General features: G+C 40.5%; 1 protein-coding gene across 2 annotated transcripts in view; it reads right to left on the reverse strand.

Annotated features, from left to right (window-relative positions):
* Positions 1-6,000: 6,000 nt before the first annotated feature.
* The window catches only part of myo5b (myosin VB), a 48,753-nt gene continuing 35,168 nt past the window's right edge, over positions 6,001-19,585 (reverse strand). Inside the window, exons 25-40 of one of the 2 annotated variants that reach the window (XM_026174640.2) lie at positions 18,750-18,869; positions 18,272-18,406; positions 18,098-18,163; positions 17,724-17,981; positions 16,621-16,715; positions 15,185-15,262; positions 14,331-14,529; positions 14,141-14,234; positions 13,908-14,051; positions 13,353-13,504; positions 13,178-13,267; positions 12,942-13,092; positions 10,360-10,654; positions 9,239-9,413; positions 9,070-9,150; positions 6,001-7,830 (exon numbers count right to left, since the gene is read on the reverse strand). In XM_026174640.2, coding sequence (XP_026030425.1) covers positions 7,678-7,830; positions 9,070-9,150; positions 9,239-9,413; positions 10,360-10,654; positions 12,942-13,092; positions 13,178-13,267; positions 13,353-13,504; positions 13,908-14,051; positions 14,141-14,234; positions 14,331-14,529; positions 15,185-15,262; positions 16,621-16,715; positions 17,724-17,981; positions 18,098-18,163; positions 18,272-18,406; positions 18,750-18,869 — 2,286 coding nt within the window. In that variant the 3' untranslated portion in view covers positions 6,001-7,677. The remainder of the gene's footprint in view (positions 7,831-9,069; positions 9,151-9,238; positions 9,414-10,359; positions 10,655-12,941; positions 13,093-13,177; positions 13,268-13,352; positions 13,505-13,907; positions 14,052-14,140; positions 14,235-14,330; positions 14,530-15,184; positions 15,263-16,620; positions 16,716-17,723; positions 17,982-18,097; positions 18,164-18,271; positions 18,407-18,749; positions 18,870-19,585) is intronic. The other variant, XM_026174641.2, reaches the window with a different exon arrangement.

Here is a 19,585-nt window from a genome sequence, read left to right on the forward strand (position 1 = left end):
AGTCTCAACTTCTTATCTATTGTTTCATCTTCTTGGATATAAACTTTGATCTATGTGTTTGGTCTCATCTCTCCCACCAGAGACCACAGTCCACCACACACATCACAGATTTTCATACTTCCTGTTATTTCTCATTAAAAACTGCTTGGTTAAGTGTAGACAAAGCTCATAGTTTGGCTTAAAATACAGCCGCTGATGTTTCTTTTAAACCTCTACTTTATTGGTTGCCATGGTGATGGGTCACCGCTGAAAAAAATAGGCCTACGCGCTGCCAATGCCTCATATTGCTCTTGCTGAACAACGTTACTTACAAAATAGAAAAAAATTGTTTCCATGACAATAATAATTGTTAATGATTTCAGATTATTTCTAGATTCAGATCAACTCCAAGAATTACTCACATGCAAATTTCCACCTTCAGGATATTTTCATGTAAATTACTTTTAGTGTAAACTTAACCAATCATGAACAACCTCTGTTCTTTTCATGCTACTCCTGCCATTAGGACACAAGGAATGTCTACCATGTGACGTCTTAATAAACAATAACCTGAATTCTAAACACTAAACCTGTGCTATTATAATACAGATTTGTTTTCTTTAGTAATCAGTTTTCCTGAATCTTGGTCAAAGGACCAAAAATGAAAAAATTTCATTCCTTCAAACTGAAAATAATTTCTTATTCAAAGATCACCTCCACCAAAGGTAGTGTAGAAAAGGGGAACTCAGTGGACTCAGTGGAAGTCCGTCATTTAAAACTAAAAACCTTTATATAACAAACTGCTTTCAGTGCATTTTTATACTGTTTCTTCCCATGGGTGATGTCAAGGTGCCTGTGTTCAGTTCTCCTTCACAGTCTGTGGTTAAAATCCAGGGTTTGTCAACCCGCTCATCCTCTTCCACCTCATGGCAATTTAACAACTTGTGAGATTTAAAAGAAAAACAACTTTATATAAATAAAGTTCATGTCCAGAGTAAAAGCATCTGTAAGCTGCTGTTTTTATTATATGTTATGATAATAATACAGCTGATGTATTTGTATTATCCTGTTGAATGCAAGACTGTAGAGGATAAATGTTCTGATGTTTTTATTGTTAACCCTTTTGAGCCCACAGGTGCGTCCACGCTCCGATTTGCGTAACTACTTTAAAACTTATTTGTTTTTGCAAAATAAACTGGGGGAGTTGTACTTACATATCAGTCATTCCACTTATCCCAGGTCAGGGTTTCCTTCCACTGATGGCTTTGTAAAAACCACGTAAAGACCGCTTGCAAAAACAAAAAAATTAAAACCTTTTTCCAGGTAACAAGACAATCCTAATTACCAAATCTAATTTTGGGTTGTCTGCCTGCATCCCAAATTTAACTAAAGTTACCGTCAAACGTAGTAACAGAAGACTCTGGACTGTGGCCAGCTCCACGTGTCAATCCAAAAGGAGCGCAGCGATTCATAATAGAAAAACAACTGATCCAAACTTTCAGTGTTATTTTCACAGAATGTACATGTGTTCACATCCAGGTTAAATTTCAGTCTTAGGAATTTATTGGTTGGATAAATCAAATTTTTGACTTTAAAATTAACCTCTTTTGTTTTAGGGGGAAGGGGAAGTGAAATATGCTATCTCTGTGTTGCCTTAACCTTCATGGCCTCAAATTCTTTAGAATATAATTTCTTTTAACCGGGTTAGGATAGATTTAATTTATTAACATATTTCTGATCGCCTTGTTTGTAAACCTGCTGTCAACAAAGTCAGCACCGGCTATGCAGAGCGGCGTCAGTCCAGGAGAAATTTTAGAGTGCACAATATCTTCTTTAATCATTGATCTCAAAGGGACTGGGATGGCTGTAGCTAGTGTATTATAACTCGTAGGGACACTCATGCAGAGCTAGTATCTCACATGTTTTTATATTCAGCTGTTGACCTGAAGCTTTGGAGAAGTGGTTGATCACCTGTAAGGCTAAAGGAATCTGGTCCAATCTGGTATCATCTGCCAGCTGACTTATTATTATTAGTTGACCCATACTATTTAACCCGTCAGTGTGACTGTTTTTAATCTGAATAGATAAGAGCTCAGCATGATAAACAGAAGTGGTGAGCTGCTGCGGCCCTGCCTTATTCCTCTAGTAACCTCAAACCTCTGACAGGTGCCATGTTCCAGCAAAACAGAGCTGTTGATAGAATTATAGCATCCCTTTCACACTGATAAATTCTTCTCCACAACCAAAAGACTGCAGGGTTTTTAATATGAACTTATGTTCAATTGACTCAAATACTTTTTTAAAAACCTCAAAACAGGATGTATCCCCTCTCTTGGATTATGTCACTGTAATCAAGGAGAAAAGCAGCCTAATATTATCAATTAGTCTTCCTTTGAAAAAACCTGACTGTCTTTCACTAATTATGTTTGAGATGCCTTTCTTCAGCCTCTCAGCTACAGCCCCTAACAGGATCTTATAATCAGTGTTTAGTAAGGTGATTGTCTTAAATTGTCTAAAAGTCTTCTGTTTTTACCAGAATCTGTGTAATTAACTCTTGTTTCATACTTGGCATCAGTTCTTTCTTTTCTATAGCTCCTTTTAACGCACCAAATGGCAAGGTTCTTAAGTCCTTCCAGAAGAACTGATAAAAATTAGCAGTGAGTCCATCTGTCCCTGGAGACTTGTTTAAGGCCATTTTAATGACCACTGAATCCAATTCCTCAGTTGTAAGCTCAGAGTCACACAAATATTTAAATGGTTTGTCAATATGTCAATACACGGCACGAGACTAAATCTTATTACAGAACCCGTCAGCATCAGCTGAATATTCTGGGACAACTTGGAATAGAAAGTAAAGACTTCAATCTCTCTGAAATCTTTGCATTCAGTCCCATTTATCAGTAGGCTTGTAATTACATTTCTCTGATGTCTACTTTTCTCCAGCTTACTAAAATATGATGATTTTTTTTCACCTGCCTCAGTCCATTTGACTCTCAATCTAAAAAGCAACCTGGGCCTCCTCAAGGCAAAGATCATCTAATTTAGTCTGTACCTCCATCAGTTTATTTTTCTCCTGCATGTTCCGTTTTTCTTTACTACAACACTGAGCTATTTCCCAAAGTAAATTACTTTCATAGTCGTGTTTTTTCCCATTTAGTTCTTTGCAGAATTTTATAGTAAATTCTCTGATCCTGAATTTAACAAATATCTTCATTAGGTTTAAACCACAGATAACTCTTAACTCCAGGATTCACATGTCTCTAAATGTCTATGAAATTATTATCACAAGCAAAGTTCACAGCAATGTTATTCTGCTGCCTCCTTCCTAAGCGAGGAGGCCATCTGTCCATCCATTCATCTGGTGTCATGTTCCAGTCTCCTCATACTACAGTATAATCTGTGGGGTACATAACTTTAAACTCTCAAATCACATTTGTTAAGTTTGCCAATAGACTTTTGACCTCATTATTGTGACTATAATGATTTTTGACAATTAGAAATAAACCTTTACTCTTCAAAACTATTTTTGGGTGATGTCTATGTTTTTCTGTGTAGTTCCTGATGCTCAGAACTTAAACTGCACTGTTTGAAATGGTTTATTTTGCTGCACATGCTGATTTTTTGCAAATTGTGCACAATAATATTTATTTTCATTTTTGCTGCAGTTTACAAAAATTAGTGTATCTCGAAAATGAAACTATGAAGACACTCAAAATAAATTTCCTGTGGTTGGAAATTTTGTGCAACTTGTTTTGAGGGATAAACCTCCAAAATTTCTGTAACAAAAATAATCTGTAAAAACAACATAAAAATAACAATTTTCATTTTCTTTGTAGTTTATTGCGTTTTTTAGAATTTTATGTAGTTACTATGGACTTAATGTATACATATTATAAAAAGTTAGGATAGAGCGGTTGTATTGATGAATAGGAACTTGAAATGCTCTAAAAAATACAGCATGTAAAAATGCAAAGGCTCTGGTGGACTTGTTCTCAGGGCGGCTGAAGTTAAACAGGACACAACTGGTGCGTTTGTTGAGGAGACTGTTGTAAGCTATGCACTCTTAGAACAGACGTGTCAGATTTGACACAACAAGCTTGGTTTTAAAATGTTAAAATAAATGCTTATTATTTTAACACGTCCATTATACATGTGTGGATTATGATGACTTGTCTTTCCACACACAGTGAATGAATGGTTAAAGCAGCAGTGGGACAGTCACAGTAAAAGCTGCAGGTAACTGATGATAAATAAAGTGCAGGCTCAGTTCTCCAGGTAGAGGAAAATGGTTTGAAACTCTTGTTGCAGTTTCAAGATGGAGTTTGTTTCAATGGCTTTTTTTCCAGCTTTTATAATATTATATTTGGTTTTTGTCAAGCTGTAAAATAAAGAAGAAGAAACCAAAACTAAAGACACTTCCTCTAGTTTTATATTTAACTTTAAGTGCATATTATTATTTTGGGTAGTTTCCAGTTTTTTAAAATTCAGTTTAAATTCTGTTGCACAATTGTTTAGTTTTGTTTTAGGTCATTATGATAAAACCTGAACAAACTAAAGATGGTGAATATATTTTATTAAATACGACTGTTTAATTAAAAATATTCACTCTTTTGCCCGACAGTGACTCAGTGTTTTATTAAGCCTGCAGTCACAGTGTGTGTGTAAGAGTGTGAAACAGATCAGTGGGCGTCCTGTGAAGCTTTGAGCCACCTGAGCGACAGGTAAACCACGGACGACCTCGCAGGCCGACAGCTGGCACAACTGACAGCGAGCTGCTGTGGGAAGCAAACCAAACCCTCGTTCACAGAGCTGCTCTTCTTCTTCTCTGCCAACAGTCAGTGCAGACTGTGGGGACATTTTTATAGTATTTATTCACTTAGAGATCAGAAACATTAGAGAACGTTGTAGTTTTAATTCAGGGTGATAAATCTTATTTTCCTTCAACACCAGTGACGTGTCGAGCACCAAAGTGCCTCATCGTCAGACTGTGTTTGAAAACTGGGTTTGATTTTTCTCCAGTTTGAAGAAACTTTGTGATTGTTGAAGATGAATATGATGAAATTTGATTCTTAAGGTTGAAGAATAAGTTATTTGAGGATAACGTTAAGTTAAATGCACTGAACGGGTTTATTAATGAGGTTTCATTTTAGTCATGTTTATACTTTGCAGGTTCATTTTATATTCAGTGTTTTTCATTCTGACTAATTCAGAAAGTATTTTTGGAAGAACACATCAGGTGAAGCATTTGTGATGCTCAAATCTCTGTGTTGGTTCAGTTGTTTGACCAGTTTGTAGCTTTTCTGCAACACTTTAAGGTAAACATTTTTTCAGAAATCAGACACCAGGCAAGTATGTGCAGACATGTGCTGCTCTCAGATGTTTGGAATCACTTGTAAAGAATTTTTCTTACTTTAATATTTTCTCTGAAGACAGCACACTGAGAAGTTTCTTTGGCTGCTTTAGACATGAAAGATTAATGAACTGACATCAGGCTGCTTTTGTGTCTCTTGTTTGGGGAAATAATCCAGATTAAATTTGCATTTAATCACCATTTCATTGGATTTTGATTGAAAATTAAAAATAACAGAAATGTCCCTGAAATGTTTGTAATTTGTAAAAGTTCTCTGCACATTAAAAACCTGTCAGACTTTCATTTTTAGTGATGAGCTTATTGCTGTGACTGCAGTATTGAAGTCTGAACTGAAGTTTACACCTAAGCCTACAAAGTGCATTTAGCAGTTTCATATTCTCAAACATTTTGTTTTTAATTTATGCTTCAGCAGTTTCAGACTGGCACTATAAGCAGTGAGACCTCAACAAACACACCTGTAAACATGCTCCAGCTGTGACTTTGGGGCAGAAACAAGGGGCTCTGCTCTCTGAATGATCAGAGCAGCTACAAGTGTGTAAACTTGGTTAAACTCCCATCAGCTTCAGCTAAACTGTGGAAATAACGTTTATATTTTTGCCAGAAATGTTTCAATAAGAAATTTCATTTCATAAACAAAGACGACGCTAACAGAACATCAGCAAGACTTCAATTCCAAAATATATTCTTTGAGTTACAGTGATTGACTCCGTTTCATCCAGACTCAAACATCTGAAACTGAAGAGCTTTACTGCAGAATAAAACCAAACCTTCAGTTACGTGTGAAGTCAGCACAAAAACATCCAGTTTACGGTTTTTGTCTTATGAATGACCTGAATTATTAAACTTGTGCACAGCAGGTTTGCAGTGAAACTCTTCACATGTTAAACTTCATTTTATTACATTTGCACTTCATAAAAAGATGAAGATGAACGGCATCCAACAGAACATCATCAGCGTAGAATGGCACGTGGGTTTGGAGGAAAAGGAAAAATGTGAGGGTGTGATGGTTTGCAGTGTTATCTTGTGCATGTTTAGTATTTTACCTAGTAGTGTTTCCACGTGTGGTGCAAAAGAGAGAAACAGAAGAACAGAAACAGTAAAAAAAATAACTTCCCACAGAAATAAACGACATTACAGAGAGACGAAGTGGAAGTCCTGCACAGACTCTGAGAGGAGATCAGAAAAAGTGTTGATTTGCGTTTTACAGGCTGCTCTGCACCAGCTGAGTGAACAACAAGGTTTTCCAGAAGCCAGGGGGAGAACAACCTACCTGCTCTTTAGCTCATTAACTGCTATCACACTGCCAGCAGCTGTTATTAAAAACTACACTGTCGCATTTTCATCGCTTCATTTATTCGTCTACATTTGAACATCTTTCTGTCTTTAAATGCAAAAAAAAAAACCAAGATTCACGTCTCTGCACCAGCCAACCTGAATAACCCTGACGTGTCCCAGCAGTTAGTTTCATCTTAAACATTTGCTTTCGTTTGCAGCATTATTTTATCATTTTGCTTTTTTAATTGGCCAAACGATCACAGGAAGACAGATCTGATAACTTCTGATACTTTCTTCTGACACGTTTGGGATCCTCCACAGCTGACTGTGTATTAGGAGCAGCTGAGAGTCACATGATGACACATGACTGGAGGAGCAGGAGCAAATATGAGATTAAATAACTGTTAACAGCTTAGTTTTAGTTTAGTGTAATTTTAGTGTTTAAAGGTGTCGTTATATCAGTACAGAAGCAGATAATCAGCCTTTTAATGCTACTGAATAACTAAATAAATAAATACGACCCACAACCTTCAAGGCTCAAAGGAAGTAAAGAGTCTACAGAAATCAACATGTTACTGCTGACACAGCCAACCAATCTCATGCAATTTTGACTGATTAAGCCTGAACTTTTAAATGCTGAATATTGTCAGTTATTCGGGTCTAATCTTCAGAAACCTTCACGCACATCTAAAAAATCTTGTTTTTCTTCTGAGTCTAAATGATCCCTCTGAACCTTCCTCCTGACCTTCTTCATTCTTCTGCAAACCTTTCTGCTCCTTCTGTTAGATTCTGTGTTTCTTTATCTACTCAAACAGCAGCACAGTTTACTGTCAGAGAAGAACAACTGTGATGTGGACTCCACAGACTGGACTTCTGCAGGTTTTTTTCAGAAACGTGGAGGATTTACTTCAGAGAGACGTGAGGAGATGAACTTGTTCGGCAGAAAGGCAGACGTGCTGCTCTCAGGAAGACATGGAGACAGAAACAATGATCAATAAGAGGTGTCAGGCAGCAGACGCTGCTGGGAAACAGTCAGATTAATTGGCAGGTCATCAGACTCTGACGAGGAAGTCGATGTTAAGCGAGGCAGGAATGTGCAGCATCTCCAGGCTGAGGGCAGACGGCGAGTAAGGGAAGAGGACCGGGAAAGTGTGTTTGGTATCCAAAAGAAGCTGAGGAGGGTCATTCCTCTCCTGAAGGCGATTCTGGACACACAGAGACAGAGAGAAGTCAAACATGAGGCTGACATCACTGGTCCCATAGAGGCAAAGTATTCATACAAAAAACCCAAAAAGAACAGACATCAGAAACCCGTTTATATTTCATGCTTTTGCTGTGTAATGTTGCACACAGCTGAAATGACTGAATGCAGACAAACAGAAACCTTCTAGTTTCTGGAGGCCGTGGCTCCTGCTTACTTTCCTGCTCCAGGACCGTTTGTGACCTGGATTCATGAACTTTGTTCTACTACTGCTACTGTGTTACCGGCAGCAGTAGAACCAAGGCAGCTGAAAGCAATTCAGCTGTTTATAGTTGTGCAACCTTTAACCTCCTAAGACCCGAACTCTTTCATGGCATGATTTTTAATTTCTCTTTGTCATTTTGGCTGATTGGGACCTGATGAAAGTAAAAACAAAGAATTACCAGATTTATTTATTTATTTATTTTTACCAGATTTTTGTTTCTGAGAAAAATGAGATAGAACAGTGGCAGTATAATGTCCTCATAAGTGGATATCAGGACCTTGTGGAGCAAGATTTAGTATTTTGGTCTAGACAACCCAAAATGTGCAGTCCACGTATGTGGACCCCCGGTCCTAGGAGGTTAAATTTGCTCTTAACGCCAAACAGTTTCAGTTTATCCGAAGACAGCAACATGGTTTTTCGCAGAATTTACATTATTGGATATGTTTACGCATGTATGTATGTAACGTATGTTTACACTTGCCTCATCAGACCGACCGTGGGCATTTTATAGGATTCGTGTAAGATATCAGATTTTCCTGAAAACTGCTGGGAGCTCCTGGTTTTGTTTAGCAATGCAGGGTTTTCCCAAATATCTACATTGGATGTGGGCAGTACAAAGTTAAAGGGACACTTTGGTGGTGTTTAAAAAAAAAAAAAAAGGCTCTGTATGAGCACCTCTGCTTTTACTTCTGTTTTCTACCAAAGTGAACTATTTCCAAAGCAGAATAAGAAGCACAGAAGCAAAAATAATTCTGCAGTTCTGTTTTTAAATGACCTGATTGGTTCAGATCTTCAGATTTGGCACCAGCAGCATGAGGTGTTAAATTTTCTAACATCACATCTGTAAACGGATCTGACATTCAGATTCCACCTTTTATGCTTCAAAATTTTACATTTGTTCTTTTCATGTCCCAGAGGAATCCTCCCTCTGGTGTTTGGTAGAGGTATAAGCAGCTAAACCGTCTGTGTGATTCACACCTGAATGTTTCTGATGAAGGACACAGTGACTCGTTCTTCAAACTCGTTCAGAGGCGTGTAGAGGTTCAGGATTTTCACGATCTGCAGGAGACAGCAGGTTAACATCCTGTCATTATCTGATCGGGAGTGTTATCGATCGCCTGCTCGGGTTCAGATGAGCTGAGCGTACCTGCTGCATGGTGAGCGCGGTGCACAGCGCACAGATGGCCTCGGCGTCCTGCGACGTTTTCTTCTTGACCTGCAGCAGCTGTGCAGCCTGAATGATCGGCTCCAGAGTAGCTGCAGCTTTACTCTGATACAAGTTATTTCCTCTGAGCCACTCCTCCAACTGACTGGTGTTGTACCTGTGTACACACACACACACACACACACACACACACACACACACACACACACACACACACACACACACACACACACACACACACACACACACACACACACACACACACACACAAAATTCAAAGTGAGGGTTGGGGTTGATGGGAGACCCACAGAGTTCAGGCATACAAGGTTTTGGCGATGTGACGTTAAAGCCAACCTCCATCTCTCTGTGCGATCTTTCTCCTGAATCTGAACACTAACAACAAACCAGCACATTATGTAACAAGTTATGGTCAATGCTCTTCTTCTACCAGTGCTTCTTTGATTTCTTGTTCTTTCTTGTCGCCCCAGAAAAATCCAGATTATTATTGTAATAATTCCACTTCTTAAGTTTTTTAAATTATTATTTTGGACAGAGCGCAACCTAAAACTCAATTTAAGCTTTCATGATATGAATAGAATAGAAAATCATCATAAACTTGATGATGTTCTATTCCAGCCTTTCTATTCAACTGACAGTCATGTTGGATTGAGGTGATGTGTTTTTGTGTACTGCATGAAAAAGCCAAAAAGGGCAGCCTGTAGTGATGGAACAGCTGGCTGAGCTCAGCGAGCTGTGAGTTAACTTGTGACCTGTTTGGGATTATTGTTAGGTTTGTTGATAAAAATGAGTCATTAACCACAGCTGAAGCTATCTGCACCATTCATCTCTAGAACTTGTAACTAACGAGGGAAGAACTTCAAAGACGAACTGAGCTCACTGACGTTTTTCTTTAGTTCATTTAACTTGCAAAGAAATTTTCACTGGATTCTAATTCAATGAAATACCTGCAATATAAAGTATAAAGACAAAATTATAAAATATATATGGTACATAGTTCACAGATTTTAGTAAATTTGTTTTGCATTGTAATGGAGTACAAACTATAAAGTTGAGCTTGTGGGTGTCGGCTGCAGGTTTAGTACCTGAGCTGCATGCCGGTGCTCCAGGAGCAGACGTCCTTGCGCAGCAACAGGTTGTTAAGGGTAACAGCGTTGATGCAGTGGAAGAGCTGCCGGACCGCCTGACCTATGATCTCAGGGTCCAGACCGTGGTCTCGCATGATGTTGTGGAACTGCCCCAGCTGCTTGATCAGGGCCTGCAGGGTGTAGCTGGTGGGGCCGTCGGCGTCCATGTCCATGCTGGACGAACGGTTCCTGTAGCCCATCGGCTTCACGCCTGCCAGGCTGGGGATGCTCTCGCTCTCCAACATGGCCGACACTGGATGGCAAAACAGAAACCAGAAAAGGAGTTCAGACATACAAAGAAGAACGTTTATAGAACAGATGGGAAGGTACAGACCTACACCAGTTACACAGCAACAAAATGATCTAGAAAAACACACAGGATGGTGCTATACAGACTTAGTTCCTCCAACGCTTGTTGTTTTGTTCTCCAGTCACTTTGTGGTTTTGGCTTTTCTCCATTTAGACTCCAGAGTTTTCAGATCTTCAATGAGGTTGCAGCTCCAGGTATGTTGAGGCAGTCTTGAGCAGCACTTTGCTGCCGAAGTTGCTCACTTTGATCTAAACCATGAATCCATGTTTGCTGTTAGCTACTTCAATTCAGTTTTACTTTGCTCACTCCAAGAACATCCAGCTGATTGTGGTTGAATTCCTGCAGCAGCTCAGAGACTCTTTTGCTTTGGTGGAGGGTATGCATTCGCCAAAAAAAAAAAAAAAAAAACCCTTCAAAACTCATCTTTCTTCAAGCTCTGGACCGTGTCTTAGGTTTAGTCTTCGATTTGACCCTAACTCATCTGTCCACTGATAACCGTCCTGCAGCTCTGAGGGGATTTTTTTAGCCTGCCTTTACTCTGTTCGACTTAAAGACTTCTGGTAGATAAAAATACCTTTAATAACGATGAAGTTCACACTGACCACAGCTCTGTGGTTGCTGTGGTAACCACTGTGCACAGTCCAATAGCAGAAAGTCACATGATGACTCATATGGGGAGGAAATGAGTCAGCTGCTACCTCAGAGTGACGTAGTTTCTGAAAAAAATTCCCCAAACTCAACGAAAACTCAAACCAACACAAAACAGGAGAAGAGTGGGACTAGAAGATTTCACCATGGGGTTGTTGTGATAACCTGCTTCTTCCTCATGTTATGACACTTGACCAAACACTACAAATGACCGCATTTATCATTTAGTTTAGCATCTAAATAATGCTTCGGTTCCGTTTCGTGCTGCTCTCATTACACAATGATGGTTTTGCTGGACGGTAAACCCCATTTTATTTTTCTGTATAATTGTAACAGGACTTCTTGGGCGGCCCTCAGCTCCTTTGATGATGCGGTTACAGCAGTGAGTTAAAATAAGTAGTTCAGCTCTGAATTGAGAACACAGAAATGTTTCCTTGGACAGAATTCGGTTTGGTTGCACTATCAACCTTTGCATTAATGTTTTGGCTGACAGCAGATGAAACAGCAGCTACTAGTGTGGCTCATATCTAAAATGTCACTGCAACAGAGAGCAATGATCTGTGAAAGCCAAACATCTTTGACAGCCACTCACTGACACGCTGCATGTTTTAGAAGACTGAAAGTGATGTCTGCAGATTCGGGTTGTGGTTAAGTCACTGAGTTTTTCATATTTAACAACAGAGATGAGGCTTAATGACACAGCTGTCCTTGTCATCATTTTATCCTGTTGGCTCCAGAAGTCTTTATTTTCACTTCTTTTTCATTTACCACCAGACTTCTGTCCATCTGGTTTAAACACACTAACGGATGGTTTTGTCAGCTGTTTTCAGCACAAACATGTTTGTGTTTCTCATAAAGGGACTCGGGAGGAAAGTACCTCTTTCCCCACAAATGACTCTATACCCACTTCTGTCGGTATGTCAAGCAGCTGACTTTCTCAAGGAACAGAGTTACATCACCTGAACACACAGTCAGCAAAGTCCAGCATGTTTTCATTTTGTCAACGACTCACGCAGAAATTAAAATGCAATTTTCCCTTTTAAACGTGCACAATTTTACAACCCTGGTGAAAGAAAAAAAAAGGTCAAACAATATATTACTAGCTTCCACATCCTTAAAGAAAACAAACGCAGGGTTTTCAGATTAAAGATTAAAATTCTCACAGACAGGTTAAACATCCCAAACATGTAGTAGAAAAATGTGAAATAACTCTTCAAGAATTTTGTAAATGAATCTGCTGCAACAGGAGAAAGGCCATATCTCGAACAGTTTCTAATCTCTTTCTACTGGCTGGATATTTATCCTTCTAGAAATCTGACTGATGAATGCAACTCATATTGTCCAGGACATTTGACCATCCAGCAAGAGAGGAGCTTTGCAAAGTTTTCTATAAGGTCCCGAGCTCTTTATTTTTAACTATGCTGAAATAACACACCAAGCTGAACGAGAGGCACCAATTAGAAAACCACATAAATATTTCTTTAAGCAAAATATAACCAATGCATCATGTGCATTTATGCATCTTGCAATTAAATGCATCAAACCATAAAATTCTCCTTTTTGGTGTTTCAGGCAAACTCACCGATCATGGGTTGAATGATGCCTTCTGCCACTTTGATGAGTTGCTGGTAGATCTGGATGGAGAGATCGCTCAACACCTGTCTGTACTCAGCCAGGTCAAAGTTCTTCAGACAGTGCTCGTTCTGTTTGGACGTGTTCTGTGTCATAAATGCCTGATGAAGAAGATGTCAGGATGTGAGAGTGGTTAATCGCTGCTTCTGTCTGCTCATTCATTACAGATATCGATCAGGTCCTCACCTCCTCACCGCTGTATTGCTTCAGACAGTGAAGCAGTCGGCTGGTGTTGGCCAACCAGAAGGATGTCATCTCAAAGTCATCGTTGTTCTTCTGCAGAATGAATAAAAGGACTTTCAAAATAAAAGAACCTGTGTGTGGAATCAGACAGGTGGGCTGTGTGTGCAGTAGCACCAACCTTGAGGACCTTCTTGATTGCGTTGATGGTGGAGGTAAGCAGAGACTCCACCTTCTGGTCATCATTGATGTAGTCAGCGTGGCGGATGCACATGAAGAGGATGTAAGCTGGCAGACAGGGCACCGTACCAGACACGTTGTTGGGGCGGATGTCTGAAATCACATGCAATGGGTGAAACAACTCTGGTTTTATTATCCTGAGGACATGCATCCTGCTGTTCGTCTTGTCATCACATATTTTCAACTTCACCTCCAGCTCAACTTTAGTGACAGTAAAGCCGTCACTGTGAGGGACGTTGGGGAGCTACAGAAACAGCTGGAAACCAGACAGCTTTTTGTGTTGCTTTTTCTAACTACCAAATGCCTGATTTAATAAATATTTAAGTTAGAATATTTGTTCAGAGCTTCCGTTCTAACTTCTGAAAGCTGTGGGAGAAATCTTATCCAGCATGCGGTTTGAACAAACGCAGTCTGAGGTGGATGGGAATACCTCACCCACAATATGAAACCTCATGTAAGATAGAAAAACCACATGAAGCTGGGGCGATGTTCTTACCATTGATCAAGGTCTTGACCAGCAGCGCCTCGTTCTCCTTGTTGTACTCCAGCATCCCCTCAAAGTCCTTCTCCTTCCTCTGAACGGTCACCTGACGTATCAGCTCAGGTTTGGACCTGCTGCTCTGAGCTGCTGCTTGAGCAGCTGAAAAACAGACACATGGACACACACACACACTTAGCCTCTGACCATCAGGTGCAGCTCTACAGAGCAGCTTCCTGTTCTCCTGTTACCTTCCAGCTCCTGGACCTTCTTCATGTAGATCTTGAGCTGCTTCTTCAGCTTCCTCTCGTTCTTCTCCAGCTTCTCCACCAGCTCTTTGAGATCCTGCAGGAAGACACAGAGCAGCGTCAGAAAACGGAAAACAGAAAACAGGAATCAGGAAGGGAGTCCGGCAGCAGCGGCTGCTGCAGTATTGCTCACCAGGTTGTCATTGGTGAGCCGCGTGATCTCCTGCTGGACGCTGTACTCCACCTGAGCCTCTGGAGACAGAGACATCATGTAGCTGAGCTTTTCCTGCTTATCCTCGATGTCACCCTTCAGCAGCTCGATCTGAGTGTGAAGGGCCTCCAGCTCGTCTTTGTGCTGCCTGGACTGAGTCTGCAGCTGAGCCTCCAGCAGCCTGGCAGGACCGGGAGGACCAGAGTGTTACTGACAGACACCGAAAACAACAAAACACCAAAACAAACAAAAAAACAAACAAAAACACAGCAAAACACCGCACAGACAGATCAGTGGTGATACAGCCAATGTGTGAAACATCCTCTGAGGGCTAAGACACATTTTCATTAACCTCCCCATGAAGTAACATCACACTGAAGGTTCATGATGAAGGTTTACTTTGTTTGTTTTATTTTAGAAGTAATAATTTTATGATTTTTGCTCTAAAAGTTGCTGAGTCAGCACTGACACGTGAATGTGTGACTCACTGAGTTAATACTGATGTTTGTGTATTTTAAATTAATGGTGTCCTCTTCTTCAGGCTGCATAAATATTAAACTGCATATGATTCATCAGCAACTCTCAAACATATAAAGAGAATATTGAGGATAATCGTCGCCTTAAGCTGAACCATCACAGCTGCTTTCTGGGCTCATAAACAAACTTCAAATCCAGATTGAGTTCACATGGCGGATTTTACTTAGGAGCTGAGAGCATCCTCATATTTCACACACTGGGTGTAGAAGCGGCCCTTCACGAACAGACTGAGGTCCAGAACATTACAGAGATGATTTTTTTGAAATGAAAGGAAGCAGAGGAAATGAGCAAACAGAAACCTGGCCACTTGTTTGAGGCCCTGGTAAGCCAAGCCCAGCTCTCCATCTTCATTCAGGTAACACCAGTCCTGATGGTTACTGGTGTCCAGCAGCAGCAGGCAGAGGACACAGAGAAGCAGATAAAAGCAGCATGTGAGGAGCAACGCAGCGAACAGAGAGGAGGGAGAGCAGCAGAAAGGTTAGTCGCTACATAAACAAGAGAAAAACCACAACTTCAGCTGCTGCCACTAAAACACTGTTAGAGCTACACTCGTTATTTGTGATGATCACAGCCCTGTGTTTTGGTGGATCCTATGAAAAAGGAACGGCACAAAGGTGTTTTATTTTAACCCAAATCACAATCACTTCTGTGGGACTGATTTTGGGGTTTTTTTGCACTTTGAAAATGTAACACGTGCACACGAGGAGATATCAGACCAAAGACTGAAATCAAAAATGGGGAAATTCATTTCTAGAAACAACTGAACAGATTTGATGTGACTAAGCGAGATGAAGTGCAGTGAGACGGTGCTGGTTCAGGAGTTTCTATGATGTCTTCTGAAGCTACATTTCTCCTATATTGGCTTCCCCTCATTGGCTCCCTGTTTAATCCAAAACTCAATATTGCTCACATACAAGGTTTTAAATAATCAGGCCCCATCTTATCTTAATGACCTTGTAGTACCATTAGAGCACCTCGCTCTCACACTGCAGGCTTACTTGTTGTTGCTAGAGTATTTAACAGTTTTCCTCTTCAATGGAACCAACTTCCATAGAAGAGCTCAGATCAGCAGTGATCATGCTCGACATGAAGTCAGATCAGTTTTGTTTTCTCGGAGTTTGTGAAATTTCAAGTTGTCAGAACAACCGTCCTTCTAGAGACAGCAGGGGAGCTGGATGTGGCCCAGATGTGCAGAAGGAGCCGAATTTAAACCAGCTGTTGGTTATTTTGTTTGTTGTCTTCTTTTGTTTGTTTCTGTTTTGTGGTTTTGTTTCTGTGTTCAGAGGTAAGGAGCTACCCGCTGATCGTTATGTAGGTTTGGGAAAAGCCTCAAAGTCTTGTGAGACTCTCAAACTGGACATTAAAAATGAGTAGAGACTGAAAATGTGTGAAGGAAACAGAAATGTGATCCGTTGAAGCTTCAGCGCAGCTGACAGAAGTGAATGACACGAAGTCTGCGACAGACAGTCCTCGTGTCCGGCAATCTGTCGCTCTGAAATCTGATTTAAAGTCTCAGAAAGTTTCAATTAGCAGGATCATTCATTAGAGAAGAAAAGAAGGATTTTTTAATCAAATACTTGAGAACAGCCAGAGCAAAGTACAAAGAGTGCATTCAAAGCCTTTTGTGTCAACAACTAAAGAGGAGATCAGCTGACGTGACCTGTATGGAGGATCTCTTCTGCCCAAATACCTCACTGTGGTAAAGCTGGCTGGTTTCGGTTCTTTAGTCACTTACTTTTTGGACTCACACAGTCCATGGTAAGCTTTGAGCGCCTCCTCTTTGTCCACAGGCTCTTTGCTGTTGTTCACCACAGGAGTAGAATCAGTTTCCTGCTCAGACACAGAAAGAGCATGTCACATCACCAAACAACAGCTCACTGACCTCATTTTAATATCACTCTAACACACAGACAGTTGACACATGAACACGATAAATTCATATACATCCTCAGCCCTCTGACTCATCCACTGCACTGCAGACTGCGTTTATCTGAAAGCAGTGGCAGCAGGTGAAAGACTTCATCAAGAAAAATGTCTAAAGCAGAATCCAGCCCGTTGCTGCAGCCTCGTGGGAAGTGTTCTCTCACATTTTCAATCACTGAGCCAACTGTTACTGAGCCTAATGATCGGTAATATTATAACATAACCTCTCTTCATAAATAAAAGTCTTAAAATCCCCCCTTTGAGCTGAAACTCCATTTTCTGTTGGAATCGGGCTGGACAGCGCTTCCCATCGAACCTTGAGGCCGCAAAGCCTGTTTATACTCATGTCTGTATGTGGAAGTAGGTCGAACAGTGGCAGTGAGTACACCGCTGTGCAATATGAGTTAAATATCAAATGATTCAATATTGCATCACTTTGCAGTGACCTCATTACTTTTGAACAAGGAGAAAATAAGCAGATTTCCACCTCTGTGAAGCTGAAAATCCTCTTCTATTACTACCTAAGGGCAAACCACAAGGTTTGTCTTTGTTGTAATAGTAATAATAAAGATAATGATAGTTTCCTTTAAAAGAACCTTCTGTCACAAAAATCGTATTCTTTGACAAGAGATGACCGTGTATGAGAGCTGTAATCACAAACAGAAACACCACAGAAAGAAATTGTCTTGGCTGCCTTTTAAAATGCTTAAACTGACCTCGCAGCCAAAGCTTATTTCACTTTTCTAGACATGCAGACACGCTGCCAACACAAAGCTGAGCTTCTACACTGATAATGTGTTTTACCAGAGAGAACACGTGAAGCTTTGCTCCACCTATAGTGTGTGGGGTAGCATGATGAATAACAAATACAAATCTGGCCTCCTCATAAGGATTAGAACTTTGTTAATGCGATACCGTTGTGTTCAGGCTCAGGATATTCTCGTTCTTCTCCTGCAGCTGGGCCGCGCTCACAATCTGCGTCCTGAGGATGAGGACTTCCTCCTTGCGAGCATCCAACTCCTCATTGGCTGATTTAAGCTGGCTCAGCAGCAGGTTGTAGCTGTCCTGTAGCTCATTGGATGAGCTGTTCTGTGAGGCTCGCTCAGCGACCGTCTTCCTCAGCTCATTCAAGTCGTTCTTCAGTTTCTTGTTCTCTGATTCCAGCTCTTGCCTCTGCAGAGACACAAAGTTCACCGTTTAAGTTTTAGATGTTGATTTGTTACACACTAGCTTCATCTGAAAGGACAGAGAAGAAGTCCTGATGCCATGAAATGGTTTCAGTTTTGTACCTTGAGATTATTGTAGGCCAGATCAGCCGTCTCCTGCTCAGAAGTGGAGGGCCTTGACTGAGAGCCCTAAAATGAAGGAAGCACAAAGAAAAATATCAGAACCTGATTCATTTCCTGCAGATAAAAACTCAGAGGAAACAGCCGAGCCCCTCTGATAAATCCTTGCTCAGTCACCTTTCGCTTGGCCAGCTCCTCCATCTTCTCCACTGTGAGCTGCAGTTTCTTCCTCTCCTGCTCCAGCTCTCGGACTCTCTTCTGCAGCTTCATGAATAGACTAATATCCATAGCGGCCTTGTCTATCCCCATCTCCTGCAGACCAGCATGATCAGAGCTAGCATTTAACACACATCTCTGAACACTGAATCATCCAATTGTACTCTTCATGAAGTGACTCAGATTTAAAACCAATGTTTTTCTTTCATTCAGATCACATCAGCTTAAAAGAATAACTGGATATCCTGCAGCAACACGTTTGAACGAACTTGCATGCACTTCTGGAGAATCTATAATCACACTTCACCCACATCATTACTGATTTAAATCCTGTTAGTTAAACGTCACTGTGTTGAACGCCCTCTATTTTTCCTTCTCTGGCTCTTTACTTGTGTGATCTGATGCCTGCTCTGTGCAGACAAAGTACAAACTGACTCACGTCCACCAGCTGAATGGAGTCCTCGGTGTCTCCAATCTCTGAGGTGGAGACAGACGGGTAATTAGAGTCCGACTCCAGGCTGCTCTGATTGGACGGATTCCTCGTGTGGCCAGGCTGGAACTGCAGGATGACAGGAGGAAGAAAGTCACCACAGATGTACTAAAGTCGCTGATATAAAAAGGGAAAATATAGACTGAAGGTCTAGGAAGAAAAACTAGAATAAACCATAAACTTTTAGAAAACTTCAGAAGTTCTCAGATATAAAAATTCTGAGAACATCTGAGTTCAGATGCTGTGACGATTGTGTCGTAGAGCTGTAGGTTTTTAAGTCTGTTTCAACTCTAACCTTTCCCGATGCCTTCATCCTTCTGGTACTAACAGTTTTCTTACTGATAAGATCAGACTGCAAAGGACACCTTGATTCGTTTATCCACTACATCTGTGCAGGGATCAACCTTACAGTGTTCTCATTGCAATTTAACACTTTTACTTAACAAAATATTTTTTCTTTTCATAATGGTGTTATTAGAGTGTTCTCATGAAGCCTTTAGGTCCCAGGATATTTTTCTGAATGAAACAAAAACTGAATATGATCAGTTAGATCTCCACAGATGTGAGCACCGAACTGAACAACATCCAGCTCTCTGCTTCAAACACACTCGGAAGAACTGTGAAATATCAGCCTTTTTTTTGTTTGAAAGAAAGAAAAAGATATTTTCACTTCTCCTAATTCAGAACTCTAAACCAGAGAATGACTAAAGGACTGCACCATGACCTGGAGTTCATTGTTGCCCTCCAAATATAAACGTCAGTGTGTGAGTGTGTTTGTGATGACG

This window comes from Astatotilapia calliptera, chromosome 7 (assembly GCF_964374335.1).
Source record: "Astatotilapia calliptera chromosome 7, fAstCal68.1, whole genome shotgun sequence".
NCBI lineage: Eukaryota > Metazoa > Chordata > Actinopteri > Cichliformes > Cichlidae > Astatotilapia > Astatotilapia calliptera.